At 53.8% G+C, this 23838-nt stretch overlaps 2 protein-coding genes across 7 annotated transcripts in view; both read right to left on the bottom strand.

Moving 5' to 3' along the window:
- Nucleotides 1–1386: 1386 nt before the first annotated feature.
- HHATL (hedgehog acyltransferase like) lies at nt 1387–16972 on the bottom strand. Of its 4 annotated transcripts, none has more exons than XM_050309801.1 (12): nt 16739–16972; nt 14975–15121; nt 14385–14452; nt 13935–14048; nt 13599–13793; nt 12382–12591; nt 9191–9362; nt 7584–7728; nt 7246–7281; nt 6345–6546; nt 4279–4420; nt 1387–3044 (listed from the first exon to the last, which is right to left on the bottom strand). In XM_050309801.1, the coding sequence occupies exons 2-12, from the start codon at nt 15078–15080 to the stop codon at nt 2917–2919; spliced, it is 1518 nt and encodes a 505-aa protein (XP_050165758.1). In that variant the 5' UTR covers nt 15081–15121; nt 16739–16972; the 3' UTR covers nt 1387–2916. The 4 variants fall into 4 exon arrangements, with proteins under 4 accessions (XP_050165758.1, XP_050165787.1, XP_050165778.1 ...); XM_050309830.1 differs by lacking the exon at nt 16739–16972 and adding an exon at nt 15588–15651; XM_050309821.1 differs by lacking the exon at nt 16739–16972 and adding an exon at nt 15288–15570.
- Nucleotides 16973–20572: 3600 nt separating this feature from the next.
- Nucleotides 20573–23838, bottom strand: part of CCDC13 (coiled-coil domain containing 13) — a 29553-nt gene continuing 26287 nt past the window's right edge. For all 3 annotated transcript variants that reach the window (XM_050309732.1, XM_050309741.1, XM_050309748.1), the window contains one exon: nt 20573–23764. In XM_050309732.1, the coding sequence (XP_050165689.1) occupies nt 23605–23764 (160 nt within the window). In that variant the 3' untranslated portion in view covers nt 20573–23604. The remainder of the gene's footprint in view (nt 23765–23838) is intronic.

A 23838-nucleotide genomic window follows, 5' to 3' on the forward strand; every position in this document is an offset into this window, starting at 1 on the left:
TTTTTGTTTTCTTTCCAGTTTGCCTCCCCATGGGGGGTGAGGAGAGTGCAGGGGGAGTGAATGACAGGCTGTGTAGTGTTTAATTTCCAGCTGGGATTAAGCCATGACAGTGAGGATGCATGGAAAGCATCCTAAGGGGATGCAGAGTAGCAGGATCACTCCCTCCCATACAAAATTTTAGGATAAGGAAGGTGAATGCAGGAATTGTAGCCACACCAGGCTGATCAAGAAAGTGTCCAGTGTAGGGCTATTAACTGGGATTTGTCATTGCAGTGAATAATTGGCTTTTCTTGGCTTCTTGGGTGAGTTTTTTGAAAAAGAAAACAATAACCAGATGAGACAAGGTGCTATTCTCCAGGAGAGAGATGAGGAGTGGATCTATCCCACTCTAGAGTGGCAATCAGTGAGGCTGAGGGTCTCCTGTGCAAGGCTGAGCTGGCTGAGACAGCACCAGGGTGCTCCTGGCCCACCAGACCCCCTGGGCTTGTCCAAGCAGTGACCCTGAGGGGACAAACTTCGGGAAAAGGAGGGCAAAGCCCAAGCTCTCCCCTGGACTGTGTCTGACAGGTCACTGGCTGGGCTGGTGTCTAAGATTAGCTCCTTCTGGCAGCTTCAGCAGATGCAGCTGCTGGGTAAATATAGATCCTTAGTGAATGGGCTATTTTCACTGCTGGAGTATCCAAGTCAGGAGGGCAGTGCAGAGTCACTGGGCCGTGCCACGTGCGTCACCCACTTGGACACCGGGAGGTGACTCTGCCTGTCCCGCTGGGCAGCCAAGGGCCTGAGCTGAGCCACCCCCAGGACACAGCCCTTGGCCTCAGCACCCCAGGGTGGTGTCAGCTCTGCAAGGACACCCCCGTGGAGGAGAAGACATTAGTTGCACCCTGGAAGGAAGCACGTCCTGTCGTAGCTGTTAGGGTGGAAAAACTAAATCTGAAACAATGGAGGGGCCAAGAAACACCTTCCAGAAGTCCAGCAGCAGACCTGTGTTAAAAAGGGATGTGCCTGACAGCTAAAGGGGTTTTAGGGATGTGAGGAGATGCCATCAAGGCACAATACCTGCCCTTAATTCCAGCATTTTTGGTCAGGCTCCCAGAAATAACCCCTATATAGCTCCTAACTGAAAACCCACAGAAATGGCAATTTGATGGCCACAGGCTCCAGATATTTCAGCAGCACAGAGGTGGAGCCAAAATAAAGGTGAGAGTTAATCAAGCTGCAGCCCAGCCTCCAACCTGGTGATGCCACCAAGGTGGGTTTCTGCCAAAGCCAGTAATGTCTTGTGTCACAATTTCAGGTGGGAGGTGAGGACCTGTAAAAAGATCCTGGTGATGGCTGGGGTGTCACCTGCAGTACAGCAGCAGAACAGGGATGAGCAGCAGGGACCAGAGTTGTTCAACGTTTATTCACTACATAAAGAAGTGATGTTTATCAGGAACTTCACAAATTACTTTGGCAGAGCTGAAAGCTGGCTAGGAACTGATCCTGCTCCATCCACAGGGAAGCCAGAACACACCAGCACCAATATCCACATTGCAAAGGGGTCCAGATTCTGCCCTCGCCAAACACTGACACATCTCAGACATAAGGCCACTGAAAGTTACTCTAAAGTGCAAGAGAGCCAGAGCTACTTTGAAGTTATTAACCCACCCACCTTTTCCCCAAGGCACCGTGTTTCACACACTCCCACGCTGCATCCCAAAGTCTGCTTCTCCAAGGAGTCTCCCATGGGTTTCCCCCCCAGCCCCGAGTCACTGCCCTTCATCCAGGGTCTTTGTCCTCTGGCTGTGTTTGCCTGGGTGCTCACTCAGCCATGCAGCCACAGGTTTGGGCTGTGCACACCAAGGGCAGCTGAGAAAAGGGGTGGGTGGCTGGAGATGAGTTGGCTACAGCATCTTCTGTCCCTCAGCCATGGGCAGGAATGTGAGTTCAAACCTTAGTCCACAGCGGATAAAAAAAGTATAGAAGGGTGATTTGGCTCGAGTGCCAGGACATGTGGCACAGCAGGGTGGCTGTGGTGGCTGCTCAGTCTCAGAGCCAGCAGTGGAGAGCCCTCAGGGCTTGAGTTGGGGCCTGGGGGCCAAGCAGCTGTGGGCCATGTGTTGTGTTTCTTTGGCATCCTCGCTCCCAGTGTGAGCTGCAGATGATGCACAACGGCTGTGAAGCCCTTTGGCTCCCTCACTCATCAGCTGTGCCTGGTGTTGGCATTAAGTAATTTTTTTTTTTGAGACATTTATCTGTGAAGGGACCTGTGTTGTAGAGCTTGTAACACCCACCCACCACCGTGCACAGCTGACAGAGGTGGGGAGAGAGTCACCTTCCTGGTCCTCCTTCCCTTTGCTGTAAAGCCTCTACTATTAATTTACTATCTCTTGGTAGGAGAGGATCCTGCTGAGCCCTTTTCACAGCCCTCACTGCACAGCCACAAGTGCTGAACCCCACACAGTAAATCAGATCATGTCCTGTGGTGAAGGGAACATGGGATGGAGATGGTCTGCTCAGAGCAGGCTCAGCCCCAGCTAATCCCTTTCTCAGTGTCCTGGACCACCCTAAAACCTCCAGCCATGGGACTTGGAGGGCCTCCTCTGGGAGACATGAGCTACACGTCCCGTGGGAGTGCTGAGTGCCGGTGGACCAAGATGTCAGAGGGTCAGAAAAACCATGGGATGGGCTCTACCTGGCATTAAAGAAATGTCCTGGGAGCTGCCTGGGGAGCCTGTTAAACACCCACTGTGCCTGATGGAAAATCCTTCCTTGCAGCAAGGGGGTGAGCGGTGCCTTCCCGGTGACCTCTACAAGGGTGAGCTACAAGTCCGATTGTCAGGAGGGCCTGGAGAGCCCCAGCCAGGGGCTGGCCTGGCAGCAGGTGGCTGGAAGGGAGAACAAGGCTTTGGGATAAGCCTGCTGATGCCTCCCCTACTCCACCTTTGCCTTGTCACTCTTCTCCTCCTCCTCCTGGATGGCCAGGATGCGCTCGCGCTCTTTGATCAGCTGCACTCCACAGTACGTGATGAACCAGATGGACAAGGTGCTGACAGGGAAACCTAGGAGAGGGAGGGAGACATGGTCATCCTGGTGTGGTTCCATGCCTGAAAAGGACAATTCTTCACCAGCACTGCCGCCTCTCAGGTGGGCTCGGGAGGTCCCACAGGTTCATGAGGGCCAATGATATTTTTCATCCTGGATCCAGCCCCGCAGCTTTGCTGCAGAGAAGAGAGAAATCCCCAGGGGCAGATTTTAGACAAAGCTGTGCCTGAGCCCATCAAGGAACAAGGGATTGCAACCAATATGGGAACATGGCTTTGAGCCCTCTCTTACCCCCAAAACTCCTTCTGCTCCTCAAGTTCAGACGTAGGGGTTGACTTTCTCCCCATTCAACCTGCCTGTTGCTCAACACTGTGACCTTCTGGAAGCTTTGGGGTCCCACTGATGCTGAGGATCAACCCAAGCCTTGTCCTGTACTTCGTGGGGACACAGTGTCCACCCAGGAAAACACATATTTTTGTCACTCACGTCAGTGACTGAGAAGCAGGAGCTCTCCCTCCGCTTAGGAAGGGTCTGACGGCATCTGCCATCACAAACCCTGTATCCACAGCAGAGGGGAGATACAGGGCTTGCTCCTGCTAAAACAGGACCTCTGAAATGAATAATGCAACCAGCAAAAGCCAGCTGGCTCAGCAGGCAGGCACTCCTGGCACACTGAGCCCAGAGCATGACATTATCCGCTCCCCATGCCAGCCCCATCCCAGGGAAGGCTGGAGGACATGGGCTCTTGATGGCTATTTATACCCTGGGCAGCTCCAGAAGACTTCAAAATAGTGCCACCATCCACTGATTAGAAATGCACAGGCTGCAGGATGAGGATTTGTACCTGTCACCTTCAGGCTGGTGCAGGAACAGCTGCCAAAGCAAAGGGGATGAGGCAGGACAAGTAAATCCCTTTCTCCAGCAAGGGGAGCATTTCACAGTCAGGGGCTCAGGCTGGTGGGGTGAGTGTGACCTTTGCAGCGCTCCAAGGAGCCTAAATCAGTGCCAGGCTGTGCCAGGAGCTGTACAAGCACACCTGGAAGGCACCTTGGACCCCAAAGTGCTCTCATAGGGAGCTCAGGAACCACTGCCTGCACTTATTTCATGAGAATTAAGCACATTCAGAGCAGCCACCGTAACAAGTTGGGCCACTCTGGACCCCAGAGGACTCAAAAGTCACCGTCTCCAGCTCCCCTCCCAGTCCCCATGAAGTCAAGGGCCCCTCAGAGGGGCAGGCTGGGAGCACCTCACCCGTCACGAGGAGTCTCTTGGTCACCAGCAGCGCAAAGTCCAGGCTGCTGAGGGCAGGGATGTTGTAGAGGACGATGGCCCAGAAATTCACTGCACCGAAAGCCGCCCGGATCCGCCGAGACATGGCCCCCGACAGCTTGGCCTGCGGAGGGGAGAGGAGCAGAGGAAAAATGGGGCTGCAAGGAAAGGGAAGGCAGTGGTCCAGCTCCAGCTGGGATTCCAGAGGGGAGGCAAAAAGTCAGAGCAGCCTTTAGTGCCTCTGGGGTGAAGAAACATTAGGGCAAGGCAAAACGTCTGCTTGGCTGCATCAGGGGCTCTGGGCTGGTGTTTCAGGGTCCCACGAGTAGGGACAAGATGTTAGACAGAGCTTTATGCTAATTGTAGAATCACAGGGTGGTTTGGGATGGAAGGGACCTTGAAACTCATCCAGTTCCAACTCCCTGCCATGGGCAGGGACACCTTCCACTAGTCCAGGTTGCTCCAAACTGGCCTTGGACACATCCAGGGATCCAGGGGCAGCCACAGCTTCTCTGGGCAACCTGTGCCAGCAACTCCCCACCCTCTCAGCACAAGAATTCCTTCCCAATATCCCATCTAACCCTGCCCTCTGGCAGTTTGAAGCCATTTCCCCTTGTTCTGTCACTCTATGCCCTTGTCCCTCTCCAGCTCTCTTGGAGCCCCTTTAGGAATGAAATGGCTGGGTGAGCCATTCCTAAAAGCAGAAGAATGCTGTGATATACCAGGATTGTTATTATTATTATTATTATTATTATTATTATTAGCCCTACATGCAAATCACTCCCAGGTCCTGGTAAAGATTGTTTCTTAGGAATTAAAAAAAAAAAAAAAAAAGAAGAAAAAAAAACCCCTGATAACTGGTGACAGCAGCAGAGTGAAATTGTCACTGGCACATAATCCTCAGGAGCTGCTGCTGGGAGTGGAGCAGGGATGGGGTTTATATCAGCCTTCAAAGAGCACAGTGAATCCCCAGGCCACTTAGTGCTGAGAATTGTGGTGCCACAGGGAAGGAGATTTCACTGCCTGTGAGAGCCTTAATCTGATTAGAAGTTCAACAAGGAGAGCAAACGGGAGGATTGCTCTCCACTGTTTGTACTCAGAATGGATCTTTATTTAGCCAGTTTAGGATCTCCAGACTTGGGGCTGAGCAAAACAAATAAGGGACATAATTGCTTCCAGGATGGAGTTTCCTGAGCTTTTCTTCCCGTGTGTCCCTGAGACACCTCGGTCTCAAACAAACAGAGGCGGGCTTTGAAATGCTTGGAAAATAATTTTTTCTGGTACCTAAACACTTGTTTTTATAAGAGATTAGATCAAAACCACTCAGAATGCCAAGACGTTTTGCGGAACAAGAAGAACAAATTATTTCCATGTGGAAACATAAAACCATTTCCCCCCAGAGTCACAGAATATGGATATTCCCCACAGAATATTCCCATGTGTGTCCAAGTGGGAAATATTTGAGCTTTTCCCCATGGACAGAGCTCAGATTTTGTGCCCCTCTGTGGTACTTTGATGCCTCATTGGAGCTGCATTCCTGCTTCTCCTGGACTTCTGTTTTCCCTCTGACAGCTCCACCCCAACCTGAATTTCCCAGGAAGCATCACAGGGGCAGGTGGGAGTTTGCTCTGGGTGGGTGACAGAGAACATAAAATGCAGGGATACAGAGCACCAGGGCTGTGATCTCAAGGATGCTCCAGGGACAATCCCTGGAGATGTTCAAAGAACATGTGGATGTGGCACTGGAGGACACGGTTTAGGGGTGAACATGGTGGTGCTGGGCTGAGGGTTGGATCTGATCATCTCAGAGGTCTTTTCCAACCTTAATGATTCTGTGACCTCAAAGGCCGCAGGAAGGAGCTTCAGGAGGCCAGGACATGGATCCTCAAGGCACCATCAGGGACTCTGCTCTTTAACCTCAGCTCAAAACGCACCTGACTCACATAAAACAAGTTTGAGTTCCCTAAATTCACGCTGTTTTCCAGCACCAGAGTTCAGCCCCAGACCCACTGGCCTTCCCCCCACGCCCTTGCAGCCCAGCCCCTCACCTCCAGTTTGGCAAAGGGCCCCAGCTGGAAGAACTTCTGCACCCAGAGCTCGAAGTTGAGGCCGAAGCAGTTGAGGACAGACCAGATGTAAACGACCTCACAGGGCCCCAGCCACAGGGTGGTGACAGCAAAGGTGGAGACACTGGCCACGAGCTCCTTCAGGATGTTGTCGTGGTTCTCTCCAATGTGATCATACACGTACCTGGTGGCCAAGGAAAGGGGTTGGTGCTGCCTGGAGTCGGGGAATACCCTCTGGAATCCCTTTTCCCACACCCCCCCACCACAGGCTCCTCACAGGCAGGTCAACCCAGAGCACCCAGTGGGAAAGGGAGGATGTCCTGTCTGACACATTCTGGATTTTTGCCTCATCCCAGCTGCCTGTGGCTCGTGTTCCTCACAAAATTATAGATCCTTGAGGACAAAATTCCCCCCCTTTCCCCCTCTGGCAGGTAAATGGTTGATAAAACTTCGGGATCTGTAGAGCTTCAGGCTCTCTCAGACTTGTTGGTGCTCGGGATTTGATTGCAGAGCAGCCACTGCCTTCACAACAGGTTTGCTGGTGTGCACTTAAGGGAGATGTAGATGGAGTTACCTGGGCTCAATTCTCTCTTCTCCTGGTGGAATATGAACCTTACTCTTCTCCCCTCAAGGGAATATTGAACCCACCAGACTTAAAGGGATTTCTGGGACAGGACTCCCTTATTGCCAGCTTTGGAAGAAGGGGTTGTTGCTCTTTGTGGCAATTAATTCAACAGGTCTGGGGTCAAACAGACCAAATAGTTGGATTCACCCAGAAGGAGGGACAGCACAGTTTTGGGATGAACAGCATTTGATGCTTCACTGGTGTGTGATGGAAGAGAAGACCCCAAACCAGGCTAGAGGTGCTCGAGCAGACACTTACTTGCACAGCCAGTCATTAATCCCTCTGTCAAAATGCCTGAAATGCAGATGACAAAAACATGTTAAAACACACAGTGAAGATGATGAAATGCACGTTCAAACACCCAGTCCTGTGGCAAGGCACCCCCTGGATCTGGTTTAACTTCTCCCTCGTTCCTGCCCAGGAACATTTCCCTGGGCTGTGCCAGCCCTGACTTGGAGGTGTTCACTGCAGGTGGTCTCCAGCTCTCAGCCCCACCTCCTCAGAGGAACAGTCCTGATGTTCTCCCCCCTCCCTGCACGTTTTTCTCAGCTCAGAACCACCGTCCCTCTCCCCCCTGGCGAGTGTGGGGTGCTCACGTCTCTGCGAAGATGTAGAGCATGGTGATGCATTTTGGGGGCTGGGGCGGGTCCAGGTGGTCCAGTCTGGCGATGGTGTTGATGACCCCAAACATGACAGCGGCTTTCACCCAGTCATACACCAGATTGGAGTAGGCCAGGCCAGCTGGAGCAAAAAAAAATGAGAGTCAAACTGTTGAAGAGGAACATGGGATGCATCACCCTCAGGACTTCCTGGGGACATCTTTTCCCACGGGAGCATGAAGTCTGCTGCAACAAACATAACATCAAGGGGGCAGTCTAATGCTGCCTTTGACCAGCAAAACTTTTAAAACTAAGCTTTTTAAGAAGCTTGAACCAAAGGATAGTGTCTTCTTTCTCAGGGTGTTTGGGAGCAAACTGTTAATTGGCCTTGGTAGTCTTAGGACATTCTGTACATACAGTCATTTATTCCATCACAAGATTGTTCTTTCCCTCTGGGGCTTGATAACCCACGGTAAAATCACCACGGTGACTTCATCAGCTCTGCCCTCTGAGGTTTTGTTGGCACCTCCATCAAAATGCCCCCTGTGGCCGTAGAAGTAACACTGGTGCTACAGCAGAGCCAGGGCCAGAACCTCTGCCTTGGAGAGGAGTCTGACACGGGGAGACAAACCCTGCAGGACCAGACACTAAAGAGTGCAAATTCCTGTGCAAGCAGGAGGTGAAATGTCCCTATCCTGGTGGGATTCAGCTCTCAGCTCGAGGGCCATGCAGTGCCTCGATGCTCCCACCACGGACCAGCCAGATGGGATGAGGGCAGTCAGAATAGCTCAGCTCCCTCTGGAGTCACACATGCAAGGTCAGTCCCCCCAACCACAGTCTCTTAGGACACTCTAAATCAGTGCTAGTGCCATTCCAGCTGCATTAGGATTCTATCCTGCCCTCCAGTTGCCACTCTGGAGAGATGTGGGGCTCCTCCAGCCCCTGCTTGTCCTCTGCCTCGTGGGTGGTGCCTCAAATGCTGCCCTCAGGCGTGTATCTGACCGGCTGAAATCCAGCTGCCAGCTGAATTCCAGCCCTGCCACCACCCATCACCCTGGGAGTTTGGCTTTTGGAGGTCCCTCGTCCAGCCCTGCTTAGAGAGCAGCCAACTTTAAATGAAGATTACCCTGCTCCAAACATTTTCCATTTCAAAATTAAATATAAGTATTTTGGGATAATCTGTAACCCCTCTGGGCCCCTATTCCAGTGTTTGATCACTCTATGAACAACATTCCTTACATGCAACCAGGCTTTGCCTTGCTGCACGTTCTTTGCTGTGTCCTGGTGATTTTTTTTTTTGGAGGTGCTGAGCTCCCTTCCAGTCCAGAAAAAGGCAACAAGAATGTCTCGGTGTGCTCAGCTTCTTAAAACCCCAACCTAAACAATTCACACTGAGGGGGTCACACCAACACCACCTGCTCTGCAGGGCTGCCCTGCCCCAGCTCTGTGCTGGAAGAAGGGCGGGTTTTACTGGGTTTTACTGGGTTTTACTGGGTTTTACTCCAACACAAGGGCTCTCAGTGGGGGTGGGTGCAGGTGTGGATCGCTCACCACTGCCCTGGAGCTGAGGACAGGCGTGAAGGTGCCCGAGCACGGCCACTCACCCAGGGACCAGTCCGAGAGGCGGGTGACGAACTTCAGGTCAGAAGGGAGGGTGAGGATGTAGAAGAAGTGGAAGAAGATGTCCACGGCCACCACGGCCCCCGCGTGCAGGAGGGCGTTGACCCGGATGCTCCTCATCTCGTCGTCCCTGCGCCTCAGCTCCCGCCTGCTCACCTGCCGGGATGGAGGGACCAGGACAGGGCTGAGCTGAGGCACAGGGTAGGCAGCCTGTTCCTCTGGCCAGAGGGACACACTCCAGGTCCCTCATCACCCTCCTCTGAAATCACACACGGACTCCACGGCCCAAATTTCCAAGGGTTAAGGCAGACCCAAGGACCAGCTCAGGTGGGCACACCCAGGAGGAGCAGGGCACGTCCCACTCACAGCATCCCTCCTCCTGTTTCCATCACTGGGGAGTCCAGGAGAGGGTGAGACACAGCAGGGACAGCTCTGGTTGTGCCACCCTAGGTGGGGTGAAATCCATACTCACCAGGGAACTCCCAGGGTTTTATGTTCTTTCTGCTCAGAAAATCAACTTCATGCTTGAGGACGGCCCCTTGCAAAGAGGGAGCAAAGTGTCCGTACCCATCACATCCAAAGGATGGGATTCCAGGCACAGAATCCCACCTGACAGCTCCACCACTACATCATTTTGGCCAGGGTCATTTGGGAGCAGGAGGAGGTGAGTGATGATTTTGGATCTCCTGCTGTAAATGAGAAGGTGAGCTGCTCGAGGGGCTGTCCTGAATTGGTGGGACCTGATTGATGGGGATTTCACCTCTGCTGTGTCTTGTGCGAACAGGGGCCAGGCTTTGCCTCCAGGAGCTGTCATATCTCTGGTCCTTGTGACATAAACATCATCAGAGGGAGCTTTCAGGATTACACCGGGCAGAGCCATGTCCTTGCTTCCCCGCACCGCCGTGAAATTGCTGCTGTATCCAAAATCCTCTTATGTTTATTACTTTCCCTTTATTCCCTGCGAGAGGTGGGAGCTCTCCCTGCATAATCCACAGACTGCCTCACCAGCCCTGTTGTCAAATCCAGATGATTCTCTGGAATTAAAGCCTTTGCCAGATTTTTTTTCCGTGCCCGTTCTAAGCCAGGTGCTTTAAGGATACGGAGAGGTCGCTGGACCCTGGGCTGCAGGAGGAGCTGAGGGAGGACAGGCTGTGGCATGGAGACACAGAGCCCTCCTTCCATAGGGCCACAGAACCATTTAGGTTGGAAAAATCCATTAAGATCATTGAGTCCAACCACTATCCCAACACTGCCAAGGCCACCACTAAACCCTGTCCCCAAGTGCCACATCTACAAGTCTTCTAAATCCTTCCAGGAACAGTGACTCCACCACTGCCCTGGACAGCCTGTTCCAGTGACTGGCAACTATTTCCTTGAAGAAATTTTCCCAGATCTCCCAAGCTAAACCTCCCTTGGTGCACCCTGAGGTTGTTTCCTCTCATCCTCATGCCTGTGTGTGGTGGCATCACTTGGCCACCATCGCCTTGGGGTCAGGGCTGTGTCCCCCACACTCCCAACCCTGTAGAAGGGAATTTATTCCCTTGATTTTAGTGAGGAAGATGCTTCTCAGCTCAAATTGGGTTGGCCAAGCCCTGGTGCAGATGAATTTCTATCTCACAGCGGGGTACAAGAGCTCCACCAAGATGCAGGGCCAGTAGGAGCCAAAGGGACAGATCTGCTCCCTAACGGGGCCATACACCCCACCCTGGGGAAGGGTTCTGTCTGCCTCCTGCCCTAATTGCTCTTGGGCAATTAAGAAGTCACCTCTGCAATCAGTTGCAGCTCCAGCAGTGCAGGGGGGATGCAGCCAGGAGATGGCAGTGGTGGCCAGGCCAACACAGGACCCCTGGCTGGGGCACGGGAAAGGGGCTGGGGATTTAATCCCTGTGCCTCTGGGGTGAGCATTGTAAGCAGAAGAGGGGAGAATTGCCCATTAAGTGGCTTTAGACATGCCAGTTGGGGGCTGTGCAAAGGAACAGGAGATAAAACCTCCCCCCAGATCGAGCCTGGTTGGAAGGGTGGGAGTTCAACGAGGAGTTGAATGTCCCAGTTTGTGGGTACCTGGCTGCATCCCTTAAGGGAGCAGACCTCATGATCTTCAGGGTCAAATGCTCTAAAAACCCTTTTAATAGGTCCTGCAGGACCTGAGGGCTCTTGTTCCTTTCAGCAGGCACCACGAGGTTGTGAATTCCCTGTGGGAACAAACCAGCAAGGAGCAGGACTCGGATCAAGGCTCATCCTGGAGGAAACAAGCCCAGTGCAGACCCTTTCTTAGGTGACCAGTGCCAGCCCCACATTGGAGAGAAGATGCTGGGCTGATGGGTTTTTGGTCTCCTCACCACGAGGCTCTGGCTGTTCTCTCCTGCCCTGGGCTATTTTTTTCTTCAGAATTCACAGAAGTTTTTCCAAAATGCTTTTACACCCGGACATCAACTGGGGTCCAAAAATTCAGTGTAACTGTTTTTCTTCAAAATGAACCAGAGGGGTGGCGGGAATCCCCCTCAGCAAGAGGTCCCTCCCTTGGCCAGCAGCACCAGTTTGCTTTGAGAACCAAGAGGACGTTGAGATGGGAAGAAGAGAGGAGGGAGAGAGAGCAACCACTGCTGGTTTCCTTGATCCCTGCCTGTGGAACAGCTCCAGAGGTTGGCTGGACCCAGCACAGGCTTCTGCTGAGGTTTCCCAGTGCTCTCTGAAGTCTGCTCATCCAAAAGCTCCCTTGGTTTTGTGGTACAGGCAAAGATTTGGGGGCATCAGGATATTTCATGGAGCAGAGAGGAAGCCCCTGATTGTTGAAACACAACCTTCCACCCAATCTTAATATTTCTGGAGAAAGAAGTCCATGTCTGGCCCTCACTGTGGCCTCCTGGCACTGCTCAGTGGGGCAGCAGGAAGGTGACAACACAAGGACATTGGGGCACCAAGCAGGAGGACATGGGCTGGACAGTCCCTTTCATCATTTCCCTCATGAAACAGCCAAAAACCCAAAAAGAAGGTTAAACCCCCATCAGTTTATGCCCTTTCCCACAAAAATCACAGCATTATGCACAGCCCAGACCATGGCCACAGGCTCTAGGTGACCACATGAAGTTCTACAACCACTTTCACCTTCACCTTGGCCAGAGGTGAGGGAATTAAACCCAAGCAAATAAACGTCAGAAGCCTCAGGAGCACTCACCTGGGCATGGAACTGGTCAAAGGTCATGACAGGCCCAAAGAAGAAGAAGGGGAGGTAGAAGTTGTACTTGAGGAGGTCGAAGATGGAGTAGATGCCCTCTTTCCTCTCAGAGCTCTCGAGGGCAAAGCTCATGCAGCGCATGATGGTGAAGGTGCTGCCCCCGTAGAAAAGGACGTCTTGGAGATCAAAAGCTCCCGTTACAAACCCGCTCTGGATGAGAAACCGAGAGTTACCACCGGGAATGTGGTGTCCTTCCTGCGCTCCTCTGCTTTGTGGGGGGCAGCAGAGAATCACAGATTGGTTTGGGTCAGAAGGGACCTTAAGGGTCACCTCTTTCCAACCCCCTGCCATGGGCAGGGACACCTTCCACCAGCACAGGTTGCTCCAAGCCCCGTCCAACCTGGCTTTGGACACTTCCAGGGATCCAGGGGCAGCCTCAGCTTCTCTGGGCAACCTGTGCCAGGGCCTCACTATCCACACAATGACAAATTTCCTCCCAACATCTCATCTAACCCTGACCTCTTTCAGTTTAGTTTTCAGTTCAGGCAAAACCTCTAATTATGCTCTGACACCAATTGTCTCTGGAGTGAATGAGCTGGAAAGAGGAATCTGGGGTTTGATTTCCCAGCTGGCTCCTGCATCCCAGAGCAGTCAGGAAGTGTTGGATCCTCTTGGCCATGTGGTCACCAAGCAGCTGTTGGTCACACAGGCTTTGGTCTGGGGTGGGTCCCTGTCACAGGGGCATAACCTTCCCAGCCAGCTCAAGGTCCATGGAGAGGGACTGAGCAGCTTGATAAAGTCCTTCCTGAGCTTCACTCTCCATCCACCAGGGAGACAAAATCTTAACTGGTTTGTGACCTAAGACATGGACTCCACTGAGTCCATCCCAGCTCTGTCTCACAGGTGGGGAAACTGAGGCACAGGGCAGGAACATGTCTTGCCTGGTTGACAAAGTGTTGCCTGGGCAGCAAGAAGGACTCAGGTGTCCTGCAGCTCTGCATCATGAAGCCACCAAAACACGATATAGTCCCCGTGGGAATATTCCCAAGCTCAGCTGCACAACAGCCCCCTCCCTCTCAATCACTGTGGGAGCTCTGACTCCAGGAGGAATGCCAGGGTCTGGGGGTGTCCCAGGAGCCCTCTTTGGAGATAAAGCTGAGGATATGGACAGAAGAGGACTGGAAATGAGGCAGACACAGGGCCAGGCCAGCACCCACCTGCCACGAGCCAAACGGCTCCACCTTGAAGGAGGCGAGACAGCAGAGCCCTGCCACGTAGCAGAGCCACTTCTGCTTGGCCAGCGCCACGGAGTAGAGGACAAGGCAGTGGGAGAGGATGATCATCAGGTAGACCAGCCCCATGCTGCCCAGCACGGCCAGGGCCCCGTAGATCATGTACATCACAGCCCGGTGCTGCGGGAGAGAGCCGTGCCTGGGGTCAGCCTGGGGAAAGCACCAACCCCAGAACATCCCCCCATCTGCCTCCTCCACATATCCCAGCTCCCCCTGGTGCTTTCACACCCATCCCACCCTCCCCCCAGAGCCCTGACTCACCTGTGGCACCGTCATGGAGCAGATCTTGCCGAAGAGGACGTGCCCCGAGAGTGCGAAGATGATGACGTTCCTGAACGAGGTGAACCACATCACCCACTCGAAATCGGCCACGTCCTGCGGGAGCAGCACCGGGGCAACTCACTCCCCTGACCCAGCCACGCAACTTTCACAGCCTCCCCTTCCCGTTTTCCACCCACAGGCTCTCCCAAGGGCTTCAGCTCGGATGCAAAAGCCCAGGAGAGACGCGCAGAGCTTGCTCGTCCGGGCGCACACAAAGCAGAGCGTCCCCAGCCCTGCAGGGCTGGTCTTTTCCTGGTCACTTTAGGGACAAAAATACAAGTCACGTGGACTTTGCAGAAGTGTGTCAGCAGCAGAGAAACGAGCTCTGCTTCTCCAGTGTCCAGCACTGACCACGTGGTCTAGAAAAGGCCGAGTCCTTCCCCTACTCACCATCTTCCTGCCGAAGTAGTGCCAGCCCGGCTTTATTCCATCCCGAAAGGCCTTTCTGTTCATGCTGTCTGCAAAAAAAACCCAACCAAACCCCAGAGTTATGGGGAGAGAAACAGCTCTGGGAAACGGGGTCTGGGTTCAGGCAAGGCAGGGAGGCTTCATCGTGGTGATGAGGAGCCATCAGGGCTCAAACACCCCCTCCCAAATTGCCACGGACAACCAGCAGCAACCACGGATGTTTCTGCAGGAACTTCCAGCAAAGACTTTTTCCCAGTGCACACGTGGCCTGGCTGATCCCACGAAACTTGCAGGTTCAAACAAAAAAGTTGGGAGGCATCCCTGTGTAGGCAGGGTGGTTGCCTGTTTGTCTGGGCACTGACTGGAGGGCTGGGACATCCCACAGCCTCCTGCCCTGAGCCGTGGAAAGGGGCACAAGGAGCCAACCAAGCAAAAAATCCCTTTGGAAATGATTTCCAAGCTGGTTTTCTGCGAGAATTAAAGCCAGGGATCTGCTGCTTGGTACTGAGAGCTGGAAAAGCAGGCACCTCGTTATCCATCCCCCCTCCCAGGGACGTGGTGGGAAGTGTTACCTCTGGATGCTTCGAAGATGCCGCTGCCGCTGTAAACCACGGCACAGGTGACCACGAGGGCATAAAACCCCAGCTCGTAGTTGGGGAGCATGGTTTTAACCCCCATGGTGGCAGGTCACGGCTCCAGCTGCCACACGGGATCCACACCTGGGAAAAGGGAGAGAGGAGAGGGAAGAAAACCAGGGGGGAGAGCTCACCTGCCCTCCTACCCCCCTCAAACACCCCGAATTCCTGCTGCTGCTCCTCCTCAGCTCTGCTTTGGGGGCTTCCCGGAAGGCTGGAAGCTGAAGGGAAGGACAAGGTGGGGTCACACCTGAGGGTGTGAACTCAGGTGCAAAGAGAGGAGTTGCTGCGAAACCCCACCCAGGAGCCAGGATTTGGGGGTGGCTCAGCCAGGTGTTCCTGATAAGGGGCTCTTCCCATTCCTCCCGGTTTTCAGAGATGCTCTGGGATGCCAACTGTCCAGGATGGGTGTCCTCCAATGTGCCCCCCTTAACTCCTGGTTGGATCCTTGGAGGGGTCCAGGAGACAGCAGTGGTGGAGAGGATGTGATGGGATGCCCCAGCTCCTCTTCCCTGGGTTCTCCTCGCCTTCTGCCGAAGTTTTGCCCAACCTCCAGCTCTTGGGGGGCTCCAAGAGCCCCGTGGTGCCAAATTCCTCCCAGCCAGGAGCCTTAGGACGCCGCAGGCACATCTGAGCCTCCCGGCGGCATCTGCAGCGCTCGGGGGACGCCGACACCCAGCCCCGCAATTAGTGCTGGGCTAATTACTCCCGCCAAGGCTAATTAACCCCGGCGCGACGTGCCGTGCAGCTCCGCAGCCTCCCCAGCGCCTGTCCGGCAGCTGCCAAAACACGGTTCAGGGCTGGAGCAGCGGGGATGCGGGATGCGGGATGCGGGATGGGGGATGCTGGGGGACAGGAACCATCCCCGCGTGTGGGGGCCCCCTGAGAGCAGCGAAAGGATTACGGAGTAAAGAGAGACCCGGTCACTCTCTGCTTCGGCACCCGCATCTCAAAAGCTTCTGTGCGATTATTAAAGTAATTAAATGCAAAATTCAAAATATTTTTTTTAAAATATTATTTTAGCTTTAAAGGTTTATTTTTATTTGGTCACTGAGGTTTTTAAAGGCGGGCGGGGGCGGGGGGGGTGGTCCCTGAACAGCGATGCGGGGTGAGCCCATCTCCCCGCAGCGTGGAGCAAACGCGTTTCCCGGGGGAATTGGGATTCAGCCCGGGGGGAAATCGGGGCTCAGCCCGGAGGGAAATTCTGGGGTCACCCCGCGGCCGCTCCCGGTGCGGGGCCGCTGCGGGCGAGCGCTGCGGTTCCCCTGCGGCGGGAGGGTACGCACGGACGTGCCTTTAAAAAGCTTTTTCCCCTTCTTTTCCATGCCTTCCGAAGCTTGTTTTTTTTTTTTTTTTTTTTTTGGAGGGGGAGCAAGGCCACCCCGCAAAGGAGCCGGCGGGAGGCGGTGAACGACCCTTTTGGGGGGCTGGCGGGGGATCCCTCGGACAAGTTTAACTCCCAATTGCTCCCGGGATGCCGAGTCAGGTGTACAGAGGGGTCCCCAGTGGTCTGAGAGGCTGTGGGGCATCACCGTCGTCATCACCATCCTCATCATCCCCCCGCTCCCCTCCGCCGCCCCCGCACCCCCGGCCGGGCGCTGGGGACAGGCAGAGGTGACAAAAAGCCCTGGAAGTGCGGGGGCAGCGTGTCCCCACCCCCAGCGTGGCTCCCCCAGCCCCGCATCGCTCCCCACTACTGACCTTGAGCCCCGGGGCCGCGGGGGGAGGCGGGCGAGGGTCGGGGATCCAGGATCCAGCACTGCGACGGGGGGGCAGGAGGGGGGAAAGAGGGGAAGGGAGGGGAACTTCAAAGGGTTTTTGGGGCCGCTGACTTGCCCTACAGCATCTCTCAGTCCGGCTTGGTGGGGCGGAGGGGCGGGGGGGGCGTGGGTGTATTTTTGGGCTGCCGTCCCCCCACCTCGCCCCTGGAGGAAGTTTGGCTGGGAGTGGAGCGGAGCAGGCGGGAGGTATTTTTATTTTAGAGCAGCACTGCAGAGGGGGGTGGCTCGGGAGCTGTCTGTCACGGCAGCTGCTGGGAGAGGACCTGTGCTGGCTGCCAAAGCTCACCCCGAGCCAGGGGACACGGCCCGGGGCCGGCCGGGGGAGCCCCGGGGCACGGCAGCCCCCAGGCAGGGACGCGCTCCTTCCCAGAGCAGGAAAAATTTTGGGTCCCTACTTTATAACTCTGTAAGGGTGAGAGAGCAGCCCCCCATCACCTTGTGTGCTCACATTGCACGGGGATGGGGAAGCTGAGGCACGGAGCCAAAAGGTGCAATTCCTCCCTGGCTTGGAGGAGTTTAAATCCGTGCGGGGCTCGGAGGTTGCAGCATCTCCTGCTCCCGGGTAACGAGCGTCCTGACAAGAAGAAACGACCCCAAGATGCGCCAGGGGAGGTTTAGGTTGGATATTAGGAAAGATTTCTTCACTGGGAGGGTGGTCAGGCATTGGAACACGATGTCCAGGGAAGTGGTGGGATCACCATCCCTGAAGGTGTTCGAAAACCACGCCCGGGGTCGTGGTTTAGTGGTGGGTTTGGTGATCTCAGAGCTCTTTTTTACAACCTCAGGGAGTTCACGATCTCTACAAACCACCCTTGGGGTCTCCTCCTCAGCTTCCAGCATCCCCAGCAGAGGAAGGGAACACCGGGAATACCAGGAAGGGGCTTGGGTTGTGTTGTGGCCTCTCTTAATTCAGGATTGGCGAACCAGCTCAGCCAAGAGCAAATCCACACGGCGTCAGCTCCATCCCCCTGCCCTGGGGCCAAAGCTTTCTTCCAAGTCCCTGTGAGGTCTGGGGAGAGCTCACACTGGGGCCACCATCCCTGATCATCTCCTGAGCTGCCTTTAAGGTCAGGGGACAGAAACCAGGCAGAGAACCCCGGATTTTATGAATCCCTCCCCGGCTCTCCTGGTCTGGGGTGAGATGATGCGTTCTGGGCTCCGCAGGGGGGGATCTCCAGGACGGGCAGCCCTCGGGTCCGCCCGGCTTTGCTGTAGCACTCCCTGCGAACAAAAGGGCTTTTTAGCGTCATTTTTGACCTGGTGAGCACAGAGAGAGGCGCTCCTTGGTCACGGCTGTGTGGCCAGCACTTTCAGCACCTAATGAGCCACTTAATTTGTCGCAGCCGGGGCGGGATTCGGCCCCTGAGATGCCCCTTAGCCCCAGCCTGATTCCTGCATCCCGCTGCTGCAGCTCCAGCGCTGCCCGGGGACGTGGCTCCCGACCTTGGCATAATTGACTGCGTGCTTAGAGGCGAAGTAATTAAGAGATCGGTGCAGATAAGCACAGGGACACAATTCCTCACGCTCCCTCCGCCTGTGGCAGGCAGGGAGGGGTTTATGGCCACATCCAGGAGGCTCAGCAGGAGGGAAAAATCGTGTTTGTGGATGCAGAGGGACATGGGCCACCGGGGACTGACAGATCCATGTCACCCATCTGGCTCCCAGGCACGCTCACCCCCCATCCCAATCCATGAAGAAGAGAAAAACAGCCCACAAATCCCTTTTTTTATCCTCGGTCTGCCGGTGGCACAACGAGCCCCGTTGTGGGGCCGCGGGAATGGAGGTGATGGGATCCCGGATTCGTGGAGGTGAGGGATTCCGGGAGGGCTCCTGGGTCACAGCCCCATCGTGCTGCTCTCATTGGGCACCCACGGAGTTTCAGGCCAATGATAGATTTTCATCCCCTTTTTTTTTTTTTATTAATCCCCAGTAATTTGTGATCCTGCTGGATCCAAAATGCAGCACCAGTTTGGTGGGTTTGCTGGGCAGCACTTCTTTTATCAGGCTTTGGGAACTGTGGTATTAAAAATCACTCAGCTTTAATTTATACATATTCTAAAAAAATTAACCACACACCCCCCCTTGATTTCTAATATAATGATTTATTTTTAATGTAACCAGCTTGTCTTCCTCAGCACAGGTGAGTCCTCTGTGTTTTACTCTCCCAGTGTTTATGGCTTTGAGATGCTTCAAATGGTGTTTTTTCAAACACTGGGTGGGTTGCTGGAAGTTGTGGCACAGGAGCTGAGGCCCAGCCACTCTTCAGTGTCTGAGAAAATGAGTGGGAAGGTGGTGGAGGGGCTTCAAGGAAAAGTGCTTGGCTCTGTCCCAGCGAGGCATGGCACGAGCTGGAGATGTTAATGGGGACACCAAACAACCCTCCTGTCTGCTGGAACAGATCTTTGGATGGGAGGGAGAGAGGGTTTTAATCGTAAAATCCTAGAATGGTTTGGGTTGGAAGGCACAGTTGGAAAGTTCCAGCCCCCTGCCATGGGCAGGGACACCTTCCACTGGTCTTGGACACTTCCAGGGATGGGGCAGCCACAGGTTCTCAGGGCAATGTGTGCCAGGGCCTTCCCACCCTCACAGCGAAGAATTTTTTCCCTAATATCTCATCTAACCCTGCTTTATTTCAGTTTAAAGCCATTTTGTCCCATCACTCCATGTCCTCGTCAAAAGTCCCTCTCCTGCTCTCTTGTTGGCCCAGCACCGATTGTTTCCTGCTGCCTTGGGTTGTTCCATCGGGTTCCTCACCAAAACACATCACTGGGAATGTGCCAACCAGGACCTCAGCAGGTAGGGAATGTGTCCCCCATGCAAGGTCCCTCTCAGGACCCCTCCCAGCACCCCCAGAATGGCTCTGCCCATCCCCCATGGCCCACACCAACCCCATCAGTGGTTCCAGGACCTCCTGCCACCCCAGGGAAGGACTTTGAAGGAGGCTCCCACCACCTCCTCCCACCCACCATCAGGTCAAACCCCACTGCCTTCAGCTCCTCTCCTCACCATCCCCTCCCATTGCCCCCAAAAATGGCCCAGTTAGACCAGTGGCAGGCTGGATTGACATCCCCTCATCCCTTGCTGCCACAAGTGCATCCCACAGATCACTCCCTGACAAATGAGCTGCCCTGAGCCCAGGGCTCTGGATGGTTTGGGAGATGTAAGTGGAGACTCCAGGGACTTAAGTGGCATTTGTGGAGTGAGGCCACCCTGTCCCATGGGAGCTGGGCTGGGAGGGGAGAGGATGAAGGGAGAAACCCAATACCCCTGTTGGCTCAGTCAGGGCTTAATTTAGAGCACAGGGGCTCTGCTGTTTTTCCATTTAAAGCTGAACCTCGTTCCTTTTGTCCTGCATGGGATGAGGGCCCTGTGGCTTGCAGGGCAGTAGCAGCTGCTGGCTGGGGCTGTGTTCCCCTTTGCCACCAGCTTCCTCACGTGAAGGACTGAAATCCATCTCCTCCTCACACCTCTGTCCTGCTCTGGAGCCTTGGGAATGAGCCATCCACAACCCAGGGCTCTAAACTGGAGCTGGTACAGTGGGATCAGCTTTGTGCCACCAGCTGATCCTCTGCCCCTTGTCCAAGTGGATCCCAGGGCAGGGAGAGCTCTCCTGTGTCAAAACCATCTACATTTAACCACCCTGATGCAACTTAATTCATGTTACAGCCACTTTGGAGAGCTCTTCACAGGTAAACACCTGGCACAGGCCCAGAGGAAAACAATGATGATACATCAAAGATCTTTTATTCCCAGGGGTTCAGCTGTACTTTAAAATGGGATGCATCCATCAGGCACTTGATGGCTGATTTATGGGAGGGCTCTGCCCAGCTCCAGGGCAGGATAGAACCTCCAAGTGCTTGGAGGACTCCTGTTTGGAGTTAAAAGCTGCCCAGATCCCAACAAGGAGTGTCCACAGCCAAATATCTGCAGCAAAATTAAGCTTAACTGTATCCACCAGCCCGTGCCAGGGGTGTCACCTCTAGTCTGTCACCACCTTCTGCTACAGTGAGAGACTGAAAAAACTCAGAGCTTATCAAAAAGCTGCCTGTGACACAACTTGTCACTGGATGAAGGTTGTCCCAGGGAGGAAAAGCTGGGGACTCACACTGCTTTTAGCTAAGAGAGGGACAAACATCATAACAAAGGCTGGTTGCAAACTGAAGCCAGAGAAATCCAAATGAGAATGGAAGCACAGGATTTTAGCAGGAGGAAAAAGAAAACCTGAAACTCCCCAGGAAAGCAGGGGGTTATGGGGGTTTCATATCAAGTCCAGCTCCATCCCTAAAAGAACTGTAGCTCAAACAGCACATCCAGGGTGCCAGAGAGAGATCCCAGGATTGAGGACCAGCACCAGGGGGTTTTCCAGGCAGGGAGAAGAAGATTCTCATTGATTTTGTTCTCTGAGTGATGGGTTGGGATCCATGGAGCTGCTGCTGCTGCTGCTTCCAAGGTCTGCCAGGGTTTCTTCTGTTCAGCAACAAAATGACATGTGCTGCAAAGGAAATTGGTCTCATCCCTTGAAAACTGTGAACCAGTTGCTGCAAGAGTCAGCACGGAGAGAATTCAAAGGCAGGTCACTCTGTGGAAGTGCAGAGGGAATTTATTTCAAAATGAAGGTGAAAACTGAGAAGGCCTGGACAATCTGAGCTGTGTTCAGATCCACCCCCCCCCCCCACTACGTGATGGGAGACAGACTGCACATTTCCATGAGAAACAGCTACTCACAGGTACAGGCTCTCTCTATAAGCTGGTTTATAGTGGTTTAGTTCCTTCTTTGTCAAGGCTCTGTGCGTGTGTGCAGGAAAAAAAAGGGGAAATGCTTCTGTGCAACCCCAAACAAGCATATGTTTAAAGCAATGAGTGTTGCAGCACTTGCAAAAAAAAGGTCTGCAGCACGTGCTGGCGAGCCAGATGTGTTCTGTAACATCCCAGTTCCTTCCCTGTGCTCCAGGGGCTGACTCAGAGGTGTTTCACTGGAGAGTGGGTTGGTTTCCACTGCTGCACCAGGACAGGAGGCAAGGAAGGGTGGCAGATTGCTCTGCTCCACTGCTGGGAAAATCGGATGGATTGACACTCCTGCGTAAGCGAAATCAGAATCTCCAGCCGCCCGGATTTAGCTCGGCAGAGTCTCCACAGCCCTGCCCCGGCTCAGGCAGCTTTTTCAAGGGGATCTGCCCACTCCTGCAGGTCCTTAAAATATCTGCCAGAGGTGGGGGATGATTTCTTCCTCTCTACATAATCATCAGGATGGAGCTGAACAGGAACAAGGCACAGCTCACTTGGATGAAACTCTCTCTCTCTCTCTGAACCCAGGATTTATTCCTCAAGTTGTGCAGGGACCATCACAGGTTGCAAGATGCTTTTTCCTCTGATGCAACTGGCAGGGTGAGCAGGGAAAATGTGGCAGTGAAGTGTTTTGGCCCTGCTTTTTGCAAGAGAGGCAGCTGACAGCTTTGCTGAGCTATAGGGCAGTGCTGGGGGAACAGAGAAGGGCTGGGAAGTACAGAGAGAAACTCCCAGAAGCTGAGTTTATCCTCAGCTCTTGTGATTTCCTCCATCAGGGACTCCATGAACTGTCTGAAAAGAGATTATCTTTGAATCTAAGCAGGAAAAAAGGCACGGGGACAACACACCTGGAGGAACTCCTGCTCTGCTCATTTTCACTCTGCACAAGGGGAGTCAGGATGAAATTCCTGTGCTGGGGAAGGGAGCACAGGGAGAGGGAGTCTTTCCTCCACAAAAAATCCGCTTTGCCATGGGTGGTGCTGTCCGGGGTTAAAGCCTCACAAACTTCAGGCTCAGAGAAAGAGAGCAGAAAAAGAAGAGCTTTCAAGACTTTGAGCTGAGAAACAAAAGCAGCACTGTACAAAAATGACTGGCTCTCCATTTGCCTGGAATCCCCAAGGCTGCTCTCCCTGGCAGGATGCATGTTAATGCCTTATTAGCTTGCACTCCGTGTTCTCACTGTGCTGCAGGAGGGAAGGACAGGGCTGGCAGCACCTCCAAAAGTCCCAAAAGAGCTGCAGTGAGGACCTGCCTGTGTTTTGTGGCATTTCTTCCCAGAGAGAACAAGATCTGCCTGATGGATGGATGGATGGATGAATGCAGAGACCCAGAAATAGGGAATTCATAACCTGGATGGTGAATCTGGTGTGGAAGGAGCTGAGTTTAAGGCAGGTCTGACTCACTGCAGGGGGGAGCTGCACAGGGCAGCTTTTCAGTGGAAACTCCACTGAGTTTCAGAAGCCTCTTCAAGCAAAGAAACAGGCTGGAATGGTGAGTGGAGCCACCCCAAAATTCAACTTGCAGACATTCACAGGCCAGGCTAACCCTGTCCCTCAGCACTGCAGTGCTGCAGAAAGCCTCAGACAGACAGGTAGCAGCGTGCTGATAAAAACAGAACTCAGTTTGTTCCAAGGAAGGGGGCTGGCCTAACTTTTGTTCAGCAAATTCCTTCCTGAGCTGATAAAGGCACATTGAATATGGAGCCCTCTCAGGGAACACTGTGTTGAAACCAGAGAGGTTTTGCCCAAAATCCCACCGTGGAATTGCAGCTTTCTGAGTGCACCAACTCCATCCTGTGGAGCCCTGCTTGCCAACTTACAGACAGAATTTGCTGACACGTGAAACCTCCACTTTTCTGTATTTCATCTCTTGTTTCTCATCCTCTCCTGTAAATGCTGAAGATCTGAGGCTGCAAAACTACACTGCCACTGCTCCAATTCCCGGGCACGATGCCTGGGCTCCCTCCCTGCTCTGCAGCCCAAAGAACTCGGGCTATCTCCCTTAACTCTTCTCTTGTTCCTGCTGCTGAATGGCCTGTAAAAAGATATCCCTCACTTGCTCCATTGTGTCTTGATACAGTTTAAAATCTTCCTCTTTCTTTCTCACAGTTGATTCCAAAGCAGCCTGCAGAGCTTTGTTCTCATCCAGCTGGATTGCGAGCCTAGGAGGAAACAAAGGGGAAAACTTTCCTGTGAGCAAATCAAAACAGCTCTTCTGTTTTGGGGACGAGGCTCT

Source organism: Myiozetetes cayanensis, unplaced genomic scaffold, assembly GCF_022539395.1.
Source record: "Myiozetetes cayanensis isolate MyiCay16 unplaced genomic scaffold, myiCay2020 scf1, whole genome shotgun sequence".
In the NCBI taxonomy this organism is placed as follows: Eukaryota; Metazoa; Chordata; class Aves; order Passeriformes; family Tyrannidae; genus Myiozetetes; species Myiozetetes cayanensis.